Raw genomic sequence first — 12,355 nt, forward strand, 5'->3', positions numbered from 1 at the left:
ACTGCAGTTAATATTCAGTGTTAGTCTGTTAAGTCAAGGAAAGCCAATTTATAAAATGACAAAACACACAGAAGTCCATGTGTTAGTCAAACTCTGAGAAACACCCAACTTCTTTGTTTTCATTCCTGCTGGTGTCAGGGTGCAGTAAACTGAGTGATGCCAGGCCATCCTCACCAACAGATCAGATCTAAAAAGTTTACTCCATTCTGCCAAGTCAACTTTTTTGTGGCTGCTTTCTTTGCTTTGTGTAATGACTCAGCTTTAAAAGAAATTTCGTTTTAAACCTGGTAATTATGGAGAGAACCCAGTTAACCAGCAGACCTATAAGTTAATAAAGTAGAAAAAAAAAAGGTGAAGGATAACAAGCTTTTAAATCAGTGCTGCCACTGACAGAGAGTAACATACAATCATGACCTCAGTCACTCTAGGTTAAACTGGGCATGGATCTCTTAGGATATGGTTTCATGAGAGCTTTAAGAGCATAAGCAATTTTAGGAGTCCTTTCAGTACTTCATCCCTGCACCCAAAGAGCAGTATGTTCTTTAGCGCATCAGTTTTCCAGGAATAATGAGTACAGTGGAAATGATTCAAGCATACATGATCTATGTACAGAAACTGTTACTGCAAAGGCTGTATAATCAGAGGCAGAGCTTCTGCATGTACAGTAGAGTCAGATGTAGTAACCACCACAACAGTTTGAATAAGATGTTCCTAGGACCAAAATTAGGCTCTGGCAGTTTCAGAAGGAGAAAAATTGACTGTTATTGCTAAACCCAGGACACAGGCAAACATCTGGAGAAGAAAAATATTCTGTGTTTCACTTCATAACCATTGCATAAAAAGACCAAAATGTTGTAATCTTCAGGGAAACACCCTGAGGAACCCACTCCTCAGAACCCAGAAACAATAATGAAGAATATGGTATGGGAACAAAAAGCCTCAATCCTTTAACAAATGTCTATTTACCATTTTCACGAGATGACAAAAAAATGTACAAAATGGCTGTGAATGGGTTAAAAAGGAAACACTTCCCCACCCCCAATGACATTATAACCCTCCCTACAATCTGTTTAGATGAGTTTAAGAGCCAAGATGTTCCATGCAATTAAATGTTGTGAAATTCTTGTCAATAACATTAAAATAGAATGTTTTGAAAACCTCTGCATAATATTTCTAGGAAGTGTAAGGTACATCAGCCCCATTCCAACAGAAAACCATCACAACAAAATAGGTTATTGCAGAATATTGCTACACTAGGTCAGAGGGAAAAACAATGCGTTCCTCATGTACTTACTGCATCCTGAACTCTGTATTCAGAACAGAAAATTCAGAAGCAAGTTTTATTATTTTCTTTATATTCACAGTGCTACACAGAACTATCACTATCACAGAACTATCGAAGTTAATCGGAGAATGTACATAATGAATGTAAATCATACAATAGTGAGGTTTGGAAAGGACCTTATCTGTAACAAATTAGCATTTTCTGGCTATTTTAGTGATACTGAAGCTTACTGTGTTACTTAAATTCATTTGAGCAACATGAGCATTCACACCAAGAAAACCTACAACTTTGCTCCCTCCCATGCTGACCCTCGGCCACAGGCACACTTTGCTGTATACTGTGTATCACTGCCACCCTCTCCCCATTTTCTTTTCTGTCTCCCAGTATTGCCTTTAATGTTTTTTTCTTATCCATATGTATGCTTTTAACACATTTTTGACATTTACTCCAACCCCCTTCTAGCTATATGCAAAGGTGTCCAATTTCAGGGCATACACTTCTTCAGAAGATGCCACAAGAATGTTTATGCATGGACTGCCACCCAAGCCTGCAACCTGTATTGCTCATACTGCTTACAAAGTAGCTGTGTTAGCACGCAATGCAAGAAACCATTAAGCATGTGTACAATAATGAAGAACCATGTGTGGTCATGAAGCTATTACTTATTCCTATCACTGTTCACTGCGACAAATCTACAAACAAGACCAGCGCCCTACTGTCCTTCATCATCACAAAGTCTTCTCCACGATCAGGTTAAAGTCAGGCCACAAATATACTACAGAGCAGAGAACCAATTAATTCTAACAAGCTTTCAGAAATACTGCTCTTCCATAACTTACAACACACTCTTTAACATACAGGCATTTCCCCTTAAAAACTTTACAGTCCACTAACTGCTTACAGAAACCAGCTAAGCAAGATGTCTCTTATTTCCTTCCATCTCTTCTAGGGACCCATTATTTCACCTTTTGATTTAAAAACTAAAATCAAACGCAGTCTAGAAAAAAAATCGTGCTGGCAACTATACACCAAGTATGGAAGAATACAGAATATAGAGATAAAGATGGAGAGGAGAGGAAAGGGGGGAAGGAGCTGCACAGTCCCACTAAAACTAACCAGCCTTGTGACAGAGATCACACGTGTCACACACAGGTTCAGCACCACTGAGGAACTGCGTCCCTCTGCCTCCTCCACAGTAAACTCACATCTGGTAGAAGCTGGTATTGCCACAGCTATTTCTACAAATAACACACTGCATTAAGACCTTGTTAAGAAAAGCATAATTAAACTAAAGAAAATGAAAATTTCCTCTTCGTGTCCTTCAGATGTTACATACTGTCTACTACTTTCATGTTATCCCTGATGTACTCCTGCTGTCCTTCAGACATTGCATAACCTCAAGATTGCTTGTACTTTGTCAGCCTTTTCATACGTACCATATCAGAGGCCTTGCATTTCAGACCATCCCTGAGTTCCATCAAACAAGATGGAAACAAGAACAAAACAAGGCACCTCTCATAAATCAGCCCCTCTGCCCACCCAATGCTCCACCCCTTTTATCTTTGGTTATATTCCCTTGTGTATTATGCACAATTTAGATAACAACTTAAATAGGAGATGGATGTTTTCATTTTACCATAAGGAGCCATGTAAGAGCACAGCTGAAAGACTAGCTAAAACACAGGATTATTTGCCTTAGCTCCAAATGTTATACACAAACCCAACCCATACATGTGAATACACACTGAAGATGGGTTGTTTCACTGCAGATCATGAGAACAGCTTCTACATTGTCTTCCTTACAGTGACTGTTATCTACGTCAAACAGAACTGGTATTCAATGTTTTGTGCTACCGAACCTCAATTCCACTTCTTGCCATTGTATCAAATGTCCCCTTATGGAAAGATATGATTATTAATAAGCCTTTAGTGTAAGCCTTGAGACACTTAATAAATGTAGTCAAGAGAAAACTTCTACAGTAGTCTGCATTGCTTTTTTTCCCCCTTACTGCAATACCTTTCTCTTTCTCACTTCAGTATTTGAGGTGCTTCTGCATCTTTGCTCCACAATGAATTTTCATGCCTCCTTTCTGTAGTCTCCCATGATCCGGAGTCTTCTATTAAAACTCATTTGGAGCACTTTTCTGCTATTCCTCACCATGTTTTCTCGGTGTTGCTTAAAATCCTTCCCTTTTACCCTCTTCACCTTATTCCAGACTGACCTCATTCCCTTATCCAGCCTCACTGACTCACAAATCTCTCTTCTCCGCTGACCTCTCTCCTGCTGTTCAGGTTCTCATACGGATCTTTCAATGCAAACACAGACACTCACCTTTCCTCCCATGCCCTCTTCTCTCAGTCTGTTAATACAAATCATGTACAAAATCCTATTCTGAAAGGTCAGAATTGCAATTATTCAAAAAATAATTCAGAAGTTATGAAACATGAGAATCAAAATTTCATCAACAAGCAATTGTTTTTAATAAGCAAGTGATCTTAATAAACTACTATGTAAGACGAAGATAAAGGTGCTTTAATAATTTATCAGTTGGGAAAATTGTTCAGATTCTCCCATAAAACTTCAGAAAAGTCACAGATCTTCCTAGCACAGACACTGTTCCTTTTGGAGCAATAGGTCTCTAACTGGGACTACCAGCCCCTTAGCAGGCTCTCAAAAACTTTGAATATACCCAAATCCATGTAACAAGAAGTAGAATCTTTTGTTGATACTTGGAAAGTTTCCACTTGACTCACACAGTCAGTAGCAGACTTCCTAATGCTGCTGCTTTAACCTGCCTTACTCCCCATCAGTGACATCCTAAGCATAAATTAAAAGCTACTACATGATTACTATCTTCCTCCCTTCCCTTCTCATATTTTTATTTAAAGATCTGAGCTGAATGGCTGATAGTTATAGTGAGATATTTTATTTTTAGGGGAGATTTCTCTCATAGGAGATGTCTTGGTCAGGTAATCACTGAAGGAGAGTAGGATCTTCTATGGGAGGCAGTGAAAACTGTCAGGCCAGACACTGAAGTGTCTGCTCTCTAGTGACAGTATCCATAAAAATTGATGTCCAACTACTGCATACATATTGATTTCATCCTTCTAGTCTATCCTATAAAAAGAAGTTGCAGAGAGCGGAGGAGAAAATCCTTCAGCCTAGACATGTCCAGCCTGTAGCATTCAAACGCCTAGCTGATAGAATCTAAGGCAGTCTCCTTTAGCAATCATAAAGAACTATGAAGAACTCAAGAACTCACAGAAAAAAAAAATCATGAACACATCTGCTGATGAATGAAATGTACGGGATGGCCCAATTTTACTTATGTTGTTTTTAACTTGTGAAATAAAAGTCCAAGGGGCCTCACTGTCGTCTCAGGAACAGATCTTGACCAAGGCAGTGGTCCTTCAGCAATTCTTTGCCATCAGTCCATAATATTCTGCTAATCTGAGGCAATTTAAAAGGTGGCGAGTAAAAGTATACATGAGTCTAACTGAAATATGCTTTTAACACACCACTGTGGTATCCCCATGAAGCATCCTACTAAGAGGTAGGCATAGGCTCTATTAAGCCTAATAAACCATTCCTCTTTTATTAATCAAAGAGCTCCTTTTGAAATTATATAAAGAATTCCGTAATACAAACAAGCTTTAAGGATAATATGAAAATAACTGTGATTGCTGGTGTTGCAGTGTGCATTTTTACCTATTATTTTACCTATTTATTCTAAGCCTTTTTTTTATGAGACTACAGGCCACTTACAAGCAATCTGACATTGGCTTGTAAGTGCAGATCCCTTTAAATCTTTGTTTTAAGGAAAGCTATTTCACTTATCTCAGATGGGGGGGAAAAAACAAGCACTCTGGTTTGGTGATTTTTTTCCCATATATATACACATACATTTAGTAGATGCTATTCCCAGTTATAAGCCATCATCAGTCCTGCTGAATCCAGAGTGAGTATAAGTGAATTCAATACTGGTAAAAGGATTATGCTATGCTGTTAGCCTCACAGGAAAAGTTCGCATCTAGAACCTATGCAGAGAAGGTCCAACGCTGTGAAGAGGTCTGGAAATCATTAGCAAGTGACATCTTAACCAAGCAAGGTCTTCTGTGATTACTACTAAAACATCTATTCAGTTAATCTCCTCATTCAAAGTCAGGACAACGTCATGAGCATCTTTCAGTTCAGATCTCCTAGAAAGTAACACAGCCACTACTGGGTTTTCACCAGGCCTTCCACAGTTACCAGACTGTAACAAACTGTGTTGCCTAACAAGTTGACCCATGCTATTTGCTTCAACTTAGATCAAGTTAGCATCATGTTTATTCTTCATATACACCTGCCACTAACAAGCTAATCCAGTGTTGTGATGGTATATTGTAATTCCTCCTGTCACTGTCATGGAATTTGAAATCAACAAATACTTAACATATTTCACTTGTTTATAAATTTCCTCTGGGTTTAGAGGTTTGCTCAGTTTCAAAAGATGAAGAAATGCTTATTTTGACTTCTGTTAGAAACAGACCAATAAAAGCACTAGCAATTTGGAGCACTAACATTTCATCAAACCTAATGCACCTTCTGAACTCATGGAAAAGAAGGATGAGATTTTGTTGTCGGAACTCTTTAGTGAATTGGGGCTTACTCTGACAGTTTTCACATCAAATGGACTAACTGTTCCAAAGTAAGACACTGACAACATCCTGAAAATCAACTCCCTTTAAAAGCTCTCCAGCTGAGAAAATCATGATGAGGAACTTGCCTCCATCTATTTGAAAATTTAGCCTAACCCTATGTCCAGATCATCTAGTGTTATGATCCTGCAATCCTGACAGGCTGCTGAAGTCGAGCGCAGTTGGCACCATGTCAGCAGCGCTCGGCACTCCGTGTGATCAAACCCGACAACTAATACAGTTCCAGCTAATGCGCTGAATAAGCATACAAACAAAACAGGTTGAGGCAGAGTTATTTTAAGACTCTTACTTAGAAAACCAGTAAACCATCAATAAGAGGCTTTGTAAATGACATGTGGTTTAGGAATGTGAATGGGTCAGAAAGAACACCGGAGCGAGAAGGCAACTGTAACTTCAAATGGGTAATGCTGCAGAAGGCAGGGTTGGGGCTTTAAAAAATAGCTTAAAATAGCTTGAAAAGCTATTTTAAGTTTGAGGAAAGGAGAAGAGCACCTTGTTAGAGAGTGGATGAAACTGCAGAGTGCTTTCAAAGGGAAGGCCCTTGAAGCTCATACCTGAAAAGAAAATGTGTATACATGGTGACAAAGGCATAACAGGGAGTTTGGAAAAGCTGGATAGTCCAGTTCTGGTCAGACTGAGCTGGGAGAGCAGCTAAATATGTAAGACGAAATACCAAAGCCAGAAGTCAGAAAAAGGACTAAGAAAAAACCCAAAGCTGAGAATGCAGGTAGTTTTGAAAGATAACAAAAAAGACATAACAACCTGTAAATAGAAACATCCATGATAAGAAATCATGAATGCACAGCATGATTTTCATGCAAGTGGCTAAAGAATTTTAAGTGGAATTTCTCAAAATAACATGAGACTTAATAATAAGAAAAAGGAGATGGAGAAGAAAAGGCAAGAAATGAGTTTCTGAGGGCCATGCGGTCAGCAATGAGATATACCACCAGATATTTACAGGATGGAAAAATAGGAATATATCATGTCAACAGTGCACACAAAGCATACACATCTGACAGAGGGGATAAAGCACATATACATGAGCACAGCTAGAGAGCTTCTGACAGAGTATTTTTTGGACTAGAACCATAAAATATAATAGGACACACTGAGAGATAAGGCACCAGTAGACGTATTAAGTACATTTGGTAAAGAGACTCAAGAGATAGGATGACTGCATTATTCCATAGTGGGATAAAGGAGGGCAAACAATATATTCAAGGGAAGTAGAAGGGTATAAGAGCAGGTTTGTACTGGAAGCTGAAGTGTACAAGCAGAAGTAAAACATGCACTGATAAGGTATGAGAAGACACACATGGATAAAGAATATGTGAATGGAGGAAGAGCAGACCACCAATTAAAACTTGACTATTATGGTACCCTTTGAATGTGCACAGACAAACATATAGTGCGAAACTACATTTTCAGGCAAAAGAGTGATTAATAGCTATGACAATGTCATATATTGAGGGTGTGAATAAGTAGTTACAAACAAGATTTAGGGATATATATGTTAAGATCAGTAGCATTATAATTTATGCCCGAGTTACCATTTTGGTGGGTGTGAACACCTTGGGATAATGAAAGGAAAAGTTAGCAGAGATAACTGAAGGTAAGGTAGGCATACATTACTAGAAGAGGGAAAAGGCTGAGCAACAGCTCACAGGTTTGGAATTTAAAGATGTGCTCTCACCTCTGACTTGTATCAAGCATTACACAGAATCATAGAATCCCAGGTTGGAAGGAACCTCAAGGACCATCTGGTCCAAGATTTTTAGGCAGGATGTCCCAGCACCCTGTGCAGCTGGAATAGAATGATGGCACAGAGGCCTTACTGTTTACATCTATATGAATGTATACAACAGATGGAATGAGAAGATAGGCTAGTTGTATGTACAGGTAAAGTTGCAAGGCACAAAAAAGCATGGGTCAGCAGTATATACAGATGGGTACAGAGGACGGGTGGATGACCACAACAACGCGTACATACACTGAAGGAAAGGAGACAGTGAAATGTGTGTGGGCAGGAGTGCGACTGCAGGAGCTCTATCAGGACCCGCGAAGCTGGGACCCGGCAAATGAAGCAGCAGGGGCACGGAGGTGGTGCCAAAGCCCCCAGCAGCCTGCCCGGGCGAGGACGCGCCTATGGGCACAGGCAGGAGGAAGCCGGAGCAGGCAGGAGGGCGGCCGGTGCGGCCGGACAAAAATGGCAGGCAGCAAACCCGTTCGCCAGGCTCTGCGGAGTGGGGACCCTCCGGCCGCTCGGGAGGAGGAAGAACCCAGGGCCCGCACCAGCCACAGCTGGCACAGCAAGCTGGTGTTGCGGACTGCGGCGGGAGGTACAGGAGAGCGATGCGTGTAGCGGCGGGGCCCAGCCGGGCAGCCCTTCCGGGCTTTCGCGCCGCGGACAGCCGCGGGTAGGACTCACCCTTCGCTGGAAGTCTCCTCCTCGGCCATGGCAGCGGCGCGGCGGCCCGGAGCTGGCAGCAGAGGAGCAGCGGCGGCGGCAACGGCTGGCAGCCCAGCGAGGGACAGCGCGACCGCGACAACACCGGCCATCACGCGCCCCTCCCTCCTTCCTGCCCGCCCGCGGCTGCGTCATCCCACGGCGGACAGCCACACCGTAGAATGAGGCGCGCAGAGCGCCCCCGCCGCTTCGCCGGGCAGGGGAGGCCTGCGGCGAGGGGATGAGGAAAAGGAGGGGAGGGGTTGCGGGGCTTCGCTGGTGCGGCGCTCCAAAGGCGCGGCCTGTGGGCCCTGAGCTCTCCGCCTGGCACCGGGGTAGCAGCAGAGGCCCGGAGCGGACGCCGGGAGGAGGGGTAGGTGCTGTCAGTACTTCGGTGTACCAGATGTGCCTATCTAGTGACCGACTGCATCTCCAGCTCACTGCCTCCCCGCTGTAGGAGGTGTGCGTAACTGAGAGGGACCGAACACCGGGCGGTTACACCGGGTGAGCAATGAGGCCTGCGTGCCGGCACACAGCTGACAGCAAAGCCAAGCCAAGGCAGGGACACCCAGAGCAAGTCACACAGGAACGTGTCCTGCTGGGTGTTGAATGTCTCCAGGGACTTCAGATACCACAACCCTCCTTGGGCAGCCTGTTCCAGGGCTCTGCCACCTTCAATAGTAAAGAAGTACTTTTGTAGTTTGTGTTTAACATGTAAGAAGCAAATTAGGAGCCCTGGCTGTAATATAGGCATTATCTGTCCCTGGGACGATTACAAGTAGAACAACTGATGCGATTTACATTTTCAAGCGTTTTGAAAAACTCAAGTGCAACTGTGTCTATGGGGAGGAGAATGCTGGGGGAAAGGGATGTGCTAGTTTTAAAAGTATTTAGCTTCACAGTATAGGTTGTGTTACTACTCAGCTGCACAAGAACTGCATTCGTATTGAACAATTACTAAACCTTAACTGAAATAGAACATCAAGGTGCAGTCAGTGGAAGGAGTGGCAGGAAGTTTCTAAGTCTGCTATTTCTTCTGAATTTTGCCACTGAGCTGAAGCAATTTGGAAAAACAGAGGGATGATTGCTTACCATTTCTGAAATCCTTTGACAAAAGGCATAAGGTTAATTTGGCAATAGCTGAAATTATTCTCAGCTAAAACCATTCTGCAATTTTAGCAACAGTGATTGTTGAGATTACATCATCTCAGCTAAAGTTTGTTTGTGTCACAATGCTTTGGCAATTTGACATGTTTCTCTGGAGAGTATTTTTTTATTATTGCTCTGAAAGATTTTATTTACCAAAAATGTGAATATCAGTAAGTCCAGATACACATGACCACAGGCAAACATTTGCAAACAATCTGAAACAATAACTCTGAATGCTAAGGGTTTTTTCCTTCTTAATTTCAACAGAATAGTAAGTTTAAAACATCATAAACAAGATTTATGCCCTGCTTGTGGAACATTCAAATGTTCATACACAATTTTCTCTATTCATACAAGCACTCACTGGTTACACTTATGTTGCACTTGTTTAAGCAGCCCTTTCTTTTACTGAGAAATTACTCAGTTTCTTTAGAACTGATTTGGTTATGTGAGTAAATCAGCTGTATTTATGTGCATGAAGAAATGACTGTAATAATGCTGATACAAAAGAGTCATGCATAAGTTAGCTGAAGTGTAGATGAATGAAGGACTGCTGTATCGTAGTAAGAAGCAAATAGTTCAGATGAGTTTTTCCATTTTTGTATTTCAGAGAAATTTCAGGACACTGAAAATGTCTGTGACTCTAAGGGAATGGTCCCTGCAACTATTTGATCTCTCACTTCTCTGTGTTGATTTTTAGTGAGAGTTGTGTCTGCCCCTCTTTACTGAATTAGTTTAATAAGAAATATGTCACCCAGTGTTGCTATTATAAGCCAGAATTTTATTTTCAGATCCCATTGCCTAACATAGATAAGGTTAAAATAGACTTTCCTCTTTCAGTAATAAAATCTAAAATAACCCAACAGATATCTGCTTGCTTTGTTGCTATCCTTATAACTTCCATTATTAGATATTTTCAGGACAAACATCTTTCCTGCTAGCAGCAGAAGAAAAATCAAGTTCCCTTTGCTGGGAAAGCAATACAACTGACCTCATGAATCCCCCTTCTCCTGGACTGAGAGACAAAATATCGGTCTCTACACTACAGAAAGACTTCAGATGATATTACAGAAATTGGAGTGTCAAAGCCATCTTGCTTGCTCTGGATTTCACATAGTAACTTTGTGACTGTTTATGTCAGAGGCCAGTTCTTGGTAACTGTTACTGTTCTTAGCTGCTTAACATTTGGGGTTCTACTAGTGCCTATGTTGATACTCTTCAAACATACAGAGAATTTCTATATTATAATATATATGTATGCTTGCAATCTGACTTTCAACCCAACAGAAGCAGCTACTTGTCAGCAAGAGCTTGTGATTTAATAAAGCACAAAAAGACACCAATAGTGTTTATCACCCACATTTTTTATAACTCGCTTAGGAAGCTACTAATCCAAACTGCATCCCAAATAGCTTGCTAAAATCAATCTAAGCAAAAACTGTAGAGAAGGTTGAATTGGCCCAGTATGTACAGACTGAAGGGAAAAGATTGTTTGTGCTTGCTATTTATGTTAAAATGATAAAAACAGCAGTTTGATGAATGTAACATCATATACTGTGCGTATTCTGATTTGGCAGCAATAACTAAGGTGGCACCCCAGCTCATGAGCAAAGGGGCTCACACCAGTTGCATCCCTGTGGTGTTTCAGCAAGCGTGTTTTTACTGTCATGCAGACTCTGCAGGCCCTTCATTTCTTGCTCCCACAGATCCTCCTCCTCTGAGTGTCTGCTCCACAAGTTCAGCCATAATTTCCAACTGAAAACTTGAGCCCTACATTGGAGGTTGAAAAGGAGAGCCACCTTATTTTGACATTTTGCAAGGACTCAGGATAACAAGGAGAAAGAAAATTAAATGTGATTGGATTTTGCAAATAAACCTGCTTGTGATGGCAAGAGGAACTTGAAACTGTCATAGGATGTCCCTGGGAGATCCAATCCATGTCTGTCACTGGAGGGCTTACCTGCCATGCTGCTTCAGAGGAGAAACCTGGCATTTGTCAAGTGCCTGAGAGGGCCTGGATCTTCAGGTATTGGAGCTAGCTGTGGCAAAGCCTGAGCAGAGCTGAAATAGGGCTTGAGGACTGAAGATTTACCAGCTTTCAGGATGTGTTAATGAGGAAGTCTGCCTGGCACCGTGTTGTCTATGTTTCTCTGGGAAGAGCTCTTGGTGTTGCTCAGGTGGATGAGGGATCCTCATGTCAGCTGAGCCTCTGCTGCCTGGTTCTGGACCTCAATATGATGGCAAGCTGACCATGGATGTTTCAGTCAGTGAAGAAAGGAAGAGTCATAATCATGTTAGTCTTGGGTACAGTCTAGAGATTCACGTTATTGGGCAGCCTAAGACACCAGTGGGCTACAGGGGCACTGCAGCCCACAAGCAGCTTATTCAACTTTGTCTCTCTCTTGTTGCTTTGTAGACTGTCACAGTGCTTCCTTGGAGACTAGAGTTTGAGACCAGTGGCAGCATGCCTGTTATGTTCCTAGTTTGATTGTTCCATGTTACCCTGTTTCCTAGACATATCTGGGTGTGGGAAAAAAATTTAAAATCAGTGTAGGTTGACCAGGAATTGTTCAACTCTTCAAGTTGTCCTTCACGTTAATTTGGCCAACAACTCGCAACAATATGTCTCTGGCTCTGGTGAGTACGAGGAGGCTATTTCTACAGATGCCCAAACTCCTGGAAGCTGTGAGGGATGCTGATGACATGGGAGACCCTCCTCAAAGCATGGCTAGTGTATTGCTGTGGTCCGTGTGCATGAGGCCTGCCCTGCA

At 41.9% G+C, this 12,355-nt stretch overlaps 1 protein-coding gene across 3 annotated transcripts in view; it reads right to left on the reverse strand.

The window, feature by feature from the left end:
• ABHD5 (abhydrolase domain containing 5, lysophosphatidic acid acyltransferase) overlaps positions 1 to 12,355 on the reverse strand; it is a 294,222-nt gene that overhangs the window by 17,288 nt on the left and 264,579 nt on the right. The window contains exon 1 of one of the 3 annotated variants that reach the window (XM_061365314.1): positions 8,418 to 8,653. The exons of 1 other annotated variant lie outside the window; for it this stretch is intronic. In XM_061365314.1, the coding sequence (XP_061221298.1) occupies positions 8,418 to 8,548 (131 nt within the window). In that variant the 5' untranslated portion in view covers positions 8,549 to 8,653. Of the gene's footprint in view, positions 1 to 8,132; positions 8,352 to 8,417; positions 8,654 to 12,355 lie in introns of those variants that run through there. One more of the 3 variants, XM_061365317.1, reaches the window with a different exon arrangement.

This window comes from Neopsephotus bourkii, unplaced genomic scaffold, assembly GCF_033783945.1.
Source record: "Neopsephotus bourkii isolate Nb327-2 ecotype Australia unplaced genomic scaffold, CSIRO-AGI_Nbou_v1 NB_1280, whole genome shotgun sequence".
In the NCBI taxonomy this organism is placed as follows: domain Eukaryota; kingdom Metazoa; phylum Chordata; class Aves; order Psittaciformes; family Psittacidae; genus Neopsephotus; species Neopsephotus bourkii.